The 11,903-nt window shown below is 42.4% G+C and overlaps 1 protein-coding gene across 2 annotated transcripts in view; it reads left to right on the top strand.

The window, feature by feature from the left end:
- Nucleotides 1-1,691: 1,691 nt before the first annotated feature.
- Nucleotides 1,692-11,903, top strand: part of EML5 (EMAP like 5) — a 305,038-nt gene continuing 294,826 nt past the window's right edge. For both annotated transcript variants that reach the window (XM_074956087.1, XM_074956085.1), the window contains exon 1: nucleotides 1,692-2,155. In XM_074956087.1, the coding sequence (XP_074812188.1) occupies nucleotides 1,959-2,155 (197 nt within the window). In that variant the 5' untranslated portion in view covers nucleotides 1,692-1,958. The remainder of the gene's footprint in view (nucleotides 2,156-11,903) is intronic.

Below are 11,903 nucleotides of genomic sequence, written 5' to 3'. Positions count from 1 at the left end.
CCCTGGCAGCCTGGACTCGCAGGCACCACACACTGCCCAGGCAGCAAACTGAAAATTTCAGTTTTCCTGAAATAGACTGAAAATAATCTATCCCTAAATATGAAAAATGTCATCCCCCACCTTTTTTCGGTCCTGATTTGGGATTAAAGTTTTTTCAAAAATTCAAAATTTTGCTTGGGAGGGAAAGACTGCTTTCTGGCCAGCTTTACTTCTGAGTCATAGTTCCAGGCTTCATGAGTCTCAATGCAGACAGTAATGGTTATGGTTTGTGTTGCTGCTCTGTGTTGATTTTAATAAATATATGGGTAGAGCACCCCTTTTAAGCACCCTCTCATGGCCAGAGATCGCCTTACAGGCACTCTGCTGCCATTTGCCTGTCTTGTGGACCCCTTAAGCACTCCAGATAGTCTCTGTTGTGACTCTCAGCACCCTTTTCTAGAGCTGGTTTAATCAGAGGTGAAAGTAAGCCAGTACACCCCGGTACGCAGGACCGGCTTTCGCAGATGGCAATTTAAAGCCCTGGGGTAGTGGTGGCGGGGCTCTGGCGGGGATTTAAAGGGCCCCGGAGCTCCAGCCACTACTGCCCCGGACCTGTAAATCCCCACCTGAGCCCTGCTGTCCAAGCCCTGGGGTAGTGGCGGCGGGGCTCCGGTGGGGATTTACAGGTCCGGGGCAGTAGCGGCTCAATTACTATTGAGAAAATCTCTTTGGTGGATAACCTAGAAATTCATACAACCTTAAAGTCATCTGATAAAGAATAAACTCATCCGTTAGGAAAAAGAACAAATGTAGAAATAATTGAAGTTATAAAATCACACTGACTATAGGAAGTGTTACACCGGAAAACACTATCAGATGTGATTTCTTAGCTAATAGTGTCACTTATTATTTTCCATGATTATTTGCTATTTAAACCATAAATTAAATAGCATCTTGACATTAAGCATGATTTTAATCAAGGTAAATGATGTGCTAAGGACAATGTGTAATAAGCATACTGTTTAAAAGTAGTTTTACCCTCCTTTTATTTTTAAGAGTGCAATACAGGAACTGAAGTACCAGTCAGGAACTCAGCATTGCAGACAAGAGATGAGGCTATATGCAGCCATGCTACACCTATGTAAGCTGATAAGGAATTCTTTTAAAAACTACAACCATATATGATAACCCTGAAAGCCTTTTTTAGGTAGAGGGTATTTGTAAACTATTTCATGGAATCAAGTCTTCTTTGGGTTCTCGATACATTATTTCAGCTAGAGAAGAGCTGCTTATTCTAGACATTGGGCTACCCCTAGTTTTAGACACCACGCGACCTAGGGAGGTGGTATAGAGATGTAACCTCCACAGAGAAGCACAAGCTTCGCTGCTACCCACATCGCATGTTGGCAGCCACTGCAGATGGCTCACCCCGTTTGATAACTTTCATTCCTTTTGCCCAGCCCAGTCCCCTTTGCCCGTTCCCTTCTCTGCCGATCAGCCCACCTGCCCCTTTCTTGTCCCTGACTTTGCCCCTCCTTCCACCTGTTTCACCCTCCCCTGGCCATGTATTGCCCCCTGCTCTGTCCTGTCCTTTCCTCCCTCCTCTCGCTTTCATCCCGCTCGGTGAGCGGACTCTGGCGGTTGAGAGGGGCAGCGCTTTCAGCGGGCGGTGCCGGGCATGCTCACACGGCCCGGGCATGCGCACTACAGCCCAACAGCCCGATCTGCGGGGAAGCCGTTTCTGGCGCTAACCGTTCCGGGCGGTGTCTCAGTGCAGCCATGTCTGGCGCGAGGAGACCAGCGCCGCTCGTTCGGCGGCGCCCTCTGTGAGGAGGCGGAGGAGAGGCAGCGGCGGGCATCCATGTCGGCGGCCAGGGATTAGCGAGGGAGACACCGAGCCCGGGAGGGGGGAGGGTAACTGGCCCCCTCTCCTCTAGGGCTCCGGCGGGGGAGACGCGGAGCCGGCCGGCGGTGGGGACATGGCTGACCGGAATGCCCCCAGCTGCCACCTGCGGCTAGAGTGGGTCTATGGCTACCGGGGTCACCAGTGCCGCAACAACCTCTACTACACGGCGGCTAAGGAGATCGTCTACTTCGTGGCGGGGGTCGGCGTGGTGTATAGCCCCCGGGAGCACCGGCAGAAATTCTACCTGGGGCACCAGGACGACATCATCAGGTACGGAGACCCTCACGCCCTTCCCTGTGCCCTCGCCCCGGCGCCCCGGCCGGGGCCCCGGGATGTCCCAGCGACTGGAGACACCCTTCTATCCATCAACCCCCACTCTCCCCTATTGCTTCCACCTTCAGCCGCGGGAGCACCTGGCGAAGCCCTGCCTGGGGCACCAGGACATCCCCGGGTATCCGAGACCCCGATCCTCAGAAACATCGGTAGAAATTGTACTTGGGATACCGGACTGTGTCACGTCCAGTGCCAGGGTCACCAGACCTCCCACCCCTTTCTCCTGGCGTCCAGTGATCACAGGCAGAATATTGGAAATAATCTGAATATGCCAATGACAGTGTGGCTTTAATCTCTTCCCCGCCCTCTCCCCTTACAATTTAGTTTGTCTTGTATAGCATCAAGAATAGAAATCCCTATAGAAATGGCTTTTGGATCGCGCGGTTCACTGCCGGCTTTCCTCAGGTGCTTGGTGCTGAAATTTGTATGCATGGCTGTGTCAATATTTTGCCAGTATAAAATGATGTGTCTCGACCGTTGCTTGGTTCCCATGTGTGTGTATAAGTCAAAAGGGTGGGAAGTAGTAATCTGATGTGCATTTCAAAGTCATTAAACTCAGGAGGAGGTTAATCTGCAGCAGGTAGACCTTTGGCCCACATCTAAATACAGCGATTAGAGCATGGAAATAAAAGACACATCTGCAGCTTCTGCAACGTTTAAGATAATTTTATAATACCAAACATTCTTGCAGATTTGAAATTTATTGTACAGATCTGTGTAATTGTAGTAGGCTGAGTCTTATCAGGTGTTGAAGTTAATAAAAAAGATTAAACACCAGTGGTGCATAAGTAGAGTATATGTCATGGAGGCGGAGTTATTTCCTAAATACACCAAACCAATCTTAGTAGGCTTTTGGATAGCCAGATAGTATTGGAAGGCGAGTGGCAGTATTTTGAAGTGTATAAAGGGAAGATGTGAACCTGAATCAGTAATCCTTTCTCTTCCAGTAGGCCTCATTGTGTGTGGATTTTAAATATTGTTGTCCTTTGATTGCTGTTTTTATTTAGAGAACAGTTTTTCAGTAGCCAGTAAATCTTGTAAAAACACATTGTATACTGTGAATTGCTTGTGATGCTGGAAAGCACTTGGCATATCTTTTATATTAGCTGTACAAATGTATTAACTAGCTTTGCACATAGAGAGTAAAATGGATGCTGACTCTTTCATTCAGGGTTTAATACATTCTAGAAATCTGGACCAAAATGGCCACAAATATTTCAGTTTTTATTTTGATCTTAAAATTCTGTTTAGGGTCTTTTCAAACTTTTGAAGATTTTAAAGTACGGGTATGAGCTTCTATTACAGACCATTCTGTCCCTAAATTAATTCCTACTTGGTGCTCAAAATGAGAAGAAAAAATTAGGTAGCTCATGGAATGCTGTAGTGTACTATGCAACCAAGCTGGGTCAGATATGTGAATTAGCTATTTGTTTTATGGTCATTTCATTCTTTTTTGACAATTTCCTCTTAATCTGAAACAAAAAAGCGCCTCAAGAATTGTCATCAACTCCTCAGGTAAGGGGACATTGTGGAAAATCTTCAGCATAGCTCCCATGAGCCTTGGCTTCCTTTGAGCACAGCTCATACGAATGACGGGCCCAATCCTGCAAAGGTTTACTACATAGTGCTTACTGACATGAATAGTTCTCATTGATGTAGTACTTGCTAACATGAAGTTTCCCTGTTGATTTCAATGGGGCTACTTACAGCATTACACCTGGTAGAAGTGTTGACAGGATTGGACCATGAGAAAGAAATTGTTTATGGCTTCCAACTGTGAAATTTCTTTGGTCTCTATGAATGTTTGTATGGAGTGCTAATTTGGAATAAAAGGCTAATAACTACTTGTCATTCAAAAGGCTAATAACTACTTATCATTCAAACTTATTATACCAAAGAACAGAATATCTGCAAGGGGGAAATCTTTAGTGACTTTCCTGATTGTTAGTAGATATGTTTTGGCTTCTGTGGTATCATGATCAAACATACAGGAAGTTCTTGCTTACAAGGTAATGCTGTTACGGTGATCCAATTCTTTATCTGCTTGCTGAGGAAACCCTTGTGAAGCGGGTAGTGTTTTCAGTTGTGTACAGTTTTGTATGCCTATCAAACGTTAGACTATATAGAACTGTTAGAACACTTGAAGATGTAGTGAACATTCATCTCAACAGTAGAATGACTGTTTCCAACGATACCATCACATTTTTTTATGATTAATGGGGTGCTTTCTCCTTTAAAAAAAAAAAAAAACAACCCAACCTTGGTAGCTTTTCAAACTCAACTTTAGTGACTGAGGACATTAGTTCTTAAAGATACCTGACTTTTAGCATCTCATCATCCTGAAATATTAAATTAAATGTTTTCTCAAAGAAATTAGCTATGAGAAAAATGTGAGAATGTCATTGAAGGTGGGATTATATAACAGAATAATCACTATAGCTGCTTTATTTTCTCTCCATAAAGTAGCAAGTTTTCAGTATACTGAAAATTTGCTCATACAGTTTGATTTGATAAAACACGTTGAATCCTGCGATGTTGTGACTTACAATCTCTGCAGGAAGAAAACTGCAGGACTGCCATTTCTGTATGCATACATGAGTTCTCAGTTGTAAAGTCAGGATTGAGGTTTTAAACTTTGTAATGTATTAAAAAATCAAACTTGAGTGCATATGCATCTACGTCTGCTAAATTTAAATTGCATTATAAACTTTTGATAACTAGGTCCCATAATACAAAGTGGGTAGATCGTTGGTACTCTTCTGCGTAGATATGGCATGTTTTGAATGACATTAAGCAGCACTCAGAAAGACAGGAATTGCCATACCAGATCACACCAGTCATCCCTCTAGACCAGTCCAGTATCCTGTTTCTGATAATGGTGGGTACTAGATTCTTGAGAAGGGTGCAAGAACTTCTTTAGTAGTCAATTTACAGAATACTGTAACTTGTCCATAGTAGACAGGGAGTTTCCTCCTAATACCATCAGTTAGTGGTTAGCTTCTGGTATCAAGATTTAAATCTCTTATTTAAAATAAAACACACACACATGGTTTAATCATACCTAATTTAGCTAGATGGTCTCATTATCCATATAAAGTGTCTAATCTTATTTTTAATCATGATAAACCCTTGGCCTCCGTTTTACCTGTGGGAATGAGTCCCACAGGTTAATTATGCATTGAGAGAGAAAAAGTTTTCTTTTTATCTGTTCCTTGCCTTTCAATTTAATTGAATGTCCTTTTGTTTTTTGTTATATGAGAGAGTAATTAGGATCACTCAAATTACTTTCTCTGATATCATTAATTATTTTGTATACCTCCATCATGTCCCTCCCCTTATTTGTCTCCTCTCTAAAATGAACAGTCTCAGTCTTCTCAATTTCTCTTCATAAAAGGGCTGTCCATGCCTCTAATCATTTTTGTTCCTCGTGTTAGGACTCCATTTATTTTTGGTATATATCTTCTGAGAGTCAATAACCAGAAGTGAACGCAGTATTCCAGGTAAGGATATATAATTGACGCATATTAGAATGTAATACTGAAAATATTGTATCATATTCTTTATTAGAGTAGTTCAGCAGTGCCACTATACTTAAAGTTGTGCCACAACTTCTGTTTAAAGGTCAGCCTTGCTAAATCCTCTAAAATTGACATGTTTAGTTGGATTCCTTTGAAGTTTGGTGTGGCTCAGAAAGGTGCAGTGACCTGACTTTGAGGTCATTTGAGCCATGGTCTCCTGAGATATAATAAGGCCCCCCACAAAAATAGTCATTTTTCAAAAAGTTTCTAGGTGGGTTTTCTTTGCACAGAGCTAAAGATCAAACTATTGATGTGTTGCAGGCCAAAATGGTCTCAATCTTTTGAGTTTTACCCAAAGTAGTATATGGCTCCCACTAAGTCTTTGGAGGACACAAATTGAGAATGGTATTTAAGAAAATGTACATTTTTTACAGTGCATGTGTCAATACAGGAAAAACAGAGGCTTTCCTTTCCCACCATTTTATATATTTTAAAACTTGACTCTTGTAAGTGCTCTAAACTCCAAATGGTTATTTGGATTGCTTTGAAATTTGGTGTTCCTTGCATGCAGTAGTGTTAGTGATTCAAATTTGGGGTCATTTAATGGACTGGTTTCTGAGTTACAGGGCCCCCCGAAACACACTAGTTCTGCTGCCTGGTACTGTTAACTCAGAGGTAATAATTATTGGATGAATCACTGACCTTGTTGAGATTGATGGGTTCAATTATAATAACTAAGGATACATTAATCACAAGCCCCCACCTAAAACAAAAGGAGTTTGGGACTGAATGGCTGGAGGTTGCTGCAATTTGTGAATCATGGGTGGCAATTTTATTTTGTGGGGAATGTAATCAAAGTCTTTGGAGGATAAAATTAGATATGTAAATACTTCCTGGGAGGGGAAGGAATATTAAGGGGCAGAGGTGTGGGGCAGTCAAGGGAGAGATCTATGGGGCTGCAGTGAGGGGAGGGAAAAAATTAGGACTGGTGGTAGGGGAGGGGTGAGAGGTTGGAGGCTCATGTAAGGGTGGTGTGGGGATTAGGGGGATGTGTGGGTGAGTGGCAGAGGGACTGAGGGAGAATGGGGCGGGCGCACTTGTCAGCTCCACATTCTCCCCTCCTGTGTGTCTAAATTTGGGGAGTTCTTGCCTCTCTGGGACCCCCCCTCATGAGCTGGGATATAGGGGTTCTTGTCCCACTGCAGGTGTCTGAATTCCTCTCCTGCTCCCCTTGTACGGGCCAGGATTTGGGGGGCCATGTGCCCATCTACAAGGGTTGGAACACCTTCCTACTCCATTCATGTGAACTGGGTTCTGGCCGTGCCCTTTTGGGAGGGTTTGAAGCCTCTTCCTTGCCCCACATGTGATCCAGGATCTGGGGAAGTCCTGTCCCTTTGGGTGGGGAGCTGAGGATGGACATACTTAATGCATATCACAGGCTCTAAAGCACTCATGAGGGGAATGAGAACACCCTCTGAGATGCAATTGTTTCAGGTTGTATTTGTCTTCATGGGGTGTTCTCACTCAGCTGAGAACATCACATTGAGATGAATAGGCTGCTTCAGACCTTCAGAGTCTCCTATGCTGAAGACAGATGTGTAGAGCAGCCCTTTCCCTCCATCCATCCTCGTTGTTTATAACAAGATGCTTCTAGGTGCTCTAAAATCCACATATTTGTATAGATTTTTTTTGAAAATTTCTATGCCTTGTGGAAATACAGAGTAGGATTAGTGATCCAAATTTGGGGTCATTTGAGCAGGGATTCTGGAGATATAAGTCCTCTCCCAAAATAGTACCTAACTGACCAATTTTTCCCCCCTTTTGTTCTTTAATAGTGTTAGATAGGATTCTGTGCGTGAACAGCTTGTAAAAGGAGGTGAAGAGTTTGTACATTTCAGAAATTGTGGGATTGGCAGAGTAAAGCAGTGTGTGTTAACAGGGAATATTGGGGCACTGCTGAACGAGGACAGACTTAAGGTTGCATGGAAAACCTTAACTATGCATATCAAAATGGGAAATGACTGCCTAGGAAGGAGTACTGTGGGAAGGGATCTGGGGGTCATAGTGGTTCACAAGCTAAATATGAGTCAACAGTATAATGCTGTTGCAAAAACGGCGAACATCATTCTGGGATGTATTATCAGGAGTCTTATAAGCAGGATACGAGAAGTAATTCTTCTGCTCTACTCCAGGCTGATTAGGCCTCCACTGGAGTATTGTGTCCAGTTCTGGGCGCCACATTTCAGGAAAGATACGGACAAATTGGAGAAAATCCAGAGAAGAGCAACAAAAATGATTAAAGGTCTAGAAAACATGACATATGAGGGAAGACTGAAAAAATTAGGTTTGTTTAGTATGGAGAAAAGAAGACTGAGAGGGAACGTGATAACAGTTTTCAAGTACATAAAAGGTTGTTACAAGGAGGAGGGAGAAAAATTGTTCTTAACCTCTGAGGATAGGACAAGAAGCAATGGGCTTAAATTGCAGCAAGGGCGGTTTAGGTTGGACATTAGGAAAAACTTTCCTAACTGTCAGAGTGGTTAAGCACTGGAATAAATTGCCGAGGGAGGTGGTGGAATCTCCATCATTGGGGATTTTTAAGAACAGGTTGGACAAACACCGGTCAGGGGTGGTCTAGATAATACTTAGTCCTGCCTTAGTGCAGGGTTCTAGACTAGATGACCTCTCAAGGTCCCTTCCAGTTCTATGATTTCCTTGTTTTCAGAAGTTTGAGTTTTGCTCAACTCAGCTTTCTTCAGGGGGACAACATACCACCAATCAACCTTAACTCTGAGTTAATGCCATTTTTTGCCATTAAATAGATTCTAATGTTTTGTTCTTCTTTGAGGGCCCTCTGTGTGTTCCCACTTGTGGATATGGCACCCCTGCATTGAGACATCAAACTGCCTTGCAAAGTTGTGTCTGTTGGGGCTGTACAAGAGTTCTTGCTTGGAAGTGATGTCATTGCCTTACTCAATATGAGGGAGTGTACCCCCTTAGCTGCCTCAGTTCCTTCACCATTGCCACAGAGAGTGAATGGAATTCACCTTTGTGTCCTCATTCTAGGATCTTCCGTTAGTATTTTTTGTAAATAGTTTAGAGTAGTATAGAACACATAGTGTAGTTCAGTGGCTCTCAAACTTTTTTTACTGGTGACCCCTTTAACATAGCAAGTTTCTGAGTGCAACCCCTCCTTATAAATTAAAAATATTTTTTTATATATTTAACACCATTATAAATGCTAGAGGCAAAGCAGAGTTTGGGGTGGAGGTTGACAGCTCGCGACCCCCTCATGTAATAACCTCATGACCCCCTGAGGGGTCCCAACCCCCAGTTTGAGAACGCCTGGTGTAGTTAGACCTTCCCTTGTCCCAGGAGTCTTTATTTGACGCAGTATGAGGACCATACTGGGCCCTCATCCCAGTAATGGCTTCAAGAGGTGCCCTTCCCGCCCATCAATCATACTGGAAATCAATGCCCATATCCAGGACCTTCTATGTTTGGGTGAAACCCACTTGGTAATCTGGTGTGCGGTTTGCTGAGCCTTCACTTCCCATGCTAGAAGGGAGAGACATTTGAGACTCCAGGCTCTTCTGGCTTCTTAGTGTCAACAGATTGATAGTTGAGGCTCATCAAGTGTATTGAGACCAGCCTCCATGCTGAGATCCTCTTGACAGAAGCCCAAGACACATTTTGTCACTCTAATCTCAGCATTGTCTTCTATCATAGGTTTGAGATCAAAATCTCCTTGGAATTATGTCGGGAACAAATCCTTAATGCAGGATTATTCATGCTGGTTAAATCAAAAGCAGCTCTGAAGACCAAATGGATGTTGTCTAGTAAGGCCTCAATAGACTTGGTAAAAGTGCAGAAAGTGCCCACCTTGGCATCGACTCTTTTTTAGGCACGGTTGTCCCTGGCACAGACTGTGGACCCATCCTTAGGCATCAATGGCTGTGTCTTGACACCAAAAGTCCATTCAGATGTGCATCTGGGCAAAAGGAAAAAGAGGAACCATATCTCCCCATAAGAGGGACACAAGTATAAGAAAAAAAGAGGAAGTTGCCTCTCCCTTCTCCTTTGTACTCTCTGCCCCAGGAGTGCATTGAAGTCTCTTAAATGGTACCATTGTCACCTCTTCTCCCCAGAGCCATATGTTTTGGCACCGATAAACTCACTGGTTTGAACTCAGTGACATCTTTGATGTCTCTTTGTCTGAGTTGAGGTCCACTGTCAAGAGTGCTAGCGACCCCTCCACATGCTGTTCTGATGCTTGACCCAGTGTGTGTATTGGCTTTCCTGATTCTGATCTGGAGCAGTCTTGTAGTATCTTTGGCCCCTTTGGAAGTGAACCTTTAGCATTCCCCTATTCAACCTCTGGCTCTGACCTTATTCACTTACTTCAGACCCAGACATCATGGAAGGATACGATGCAGCATCTTCTTTAGCTTCTCATGTGGTTTACATACAGGACTTGGTGAGAGCCCTGTTGCAGACATCATTCTTCCCCGGCTGACAAACACAGACCGTTTCAGGATCTATTAGGGAGAATGGCAGATATTCTTGAGGTGCAAAGTAGGGCAGTCAAGCAATTAAAAAAAATTAAACTCTTCAGCCCCCTCCCCACCAATGCCTCCCTCCCCACCCAGATGTATGCTGTTAATGTGTTAAAAATTAATGCTTTCAGTTAATTGCAGGCTTTAAAGAGCTTTAAACTAGGAATTTAGGGGGGATGGTTGGGTAATCTCCATGCCTGATTCTAATATTGACCAGGAGGAAAATCAAGAAAGAGAGAATACAGCAGTGGAGAAAGGAACAACAATGGGTAGGAGAAAGTGCCAATACCAATTAAGCTGACAGTCAGATAGGTAATACTGGCCGTAGAATAACTGTACCTCATTGGTTGAGGAATCTGGGTGAAGCCAAGCAGAAACAACTAAGATGTTTGCATACCCATGCAAGGAGCCTGGGTAACAAAATGGAGGAACTAGAATCACTGGTGCAGGAAGTTAAACCAGATATTACAGGGATAACAGAAATATGGTATAATAGTAGTAATGAGTGGAGTACAGGTATTGAACATAAGAACGGCCCTACTGGATCAGACCAAAGTTCCATCTATCCCAGTATCCTGCAGGGTGGATTTGCTTTAAATCACTAGTCAGGAAGACTCTATTTAATCATGGATTTCTACATAAAAATGCATTCTTGTTGGTTGTTATAACCTTAATACATATTCTTCACAACTGAGAGATAGATGTAGATTTCATTTTTAGAAGGTACACACCATACATTTTTAAAGTGATTTATTTTGAAAACTTTTCAGATTAATTTTACAGCTATATCAGAAAATGAATGATTGTTTGGTTATTTCATTTACCAAAGGTAATTGAAGCAGATATTTATGAAGTCATTGGGAGGTGAACTATCTCCAGTTCAACAGGTTAATCATTAATATTTGGAGGATTTTCTTGCCATGCTGTATTAGGAGGAGAAGATCACCAGACAGACATTTTTAAATTGTTTTATTTAACTAAAACAACAACATTATGTATTCTGGATTTTTTTCTTCAACAGCAAATCTATAATACTTTAACAAAACAAGCATATGCATTTTTGAATTTAGTTAAACATTCACATTTTTTAAAATCAGGTTTGCTTTTGTTAAAATTGTTTGTAACTAAAATAGTTAAATGAAATATTTTTTTAAAAAAACCAAAAATTAAATCGACTGTGTCAGCCAGGTCAACATGAGAAACTTAAAATATTGGCTTCTGTAGCTAACTCAGTTGTCTTCACCTTCATTTTCCTGTTTGTTCATAATTTGGAAAAGAAAAACAACCTTTCCTGCTTTTTCAGGTCCCAAACGATTTCTCAGTTTGGAGTGAATTAGTCCAAAAAAAGGAAATATTCTTTCTACACCGGCAGAAGAAGCTACTGCTGTTAAAAGTGAGATTATCACTTCAACAGTCTCTGAATCCAAGTGCTTAAGTGACTTCCACCAGTTCATTGGTGTGACTTTCTTTAAAACATCATCAGCAAACATATATTTCTTGAATGGTTCATCCTTAGCTCTGAAGTTTATTATAGTTGGCATTATGAAGGGATGATTGCTGGATGTCCATGTCATAGCCAACTCCTCTTCTTCAGCAGTTAAGGTTTGACCC

This window comes from Natator depressus, chromosome 6, assembly GCF_965152275.1.
Source record: "Natator depressus isolate rNatDep1 chromosome 6, rNatDep2.hap1, whole genome shotgun sequence".
In the NCBI taxonomy this organism is placed as follows: domain Eukaryota; kingdom Metazoa; phylum Chordata; order Testudines; family Cheloniidae; genus Natator; species Natator depressus.
The sequence above is the reverse complement of the archived record's forward strand: the minus strand, read 5'-3'. Positions and strand labels throughout refer to the sequence as shown.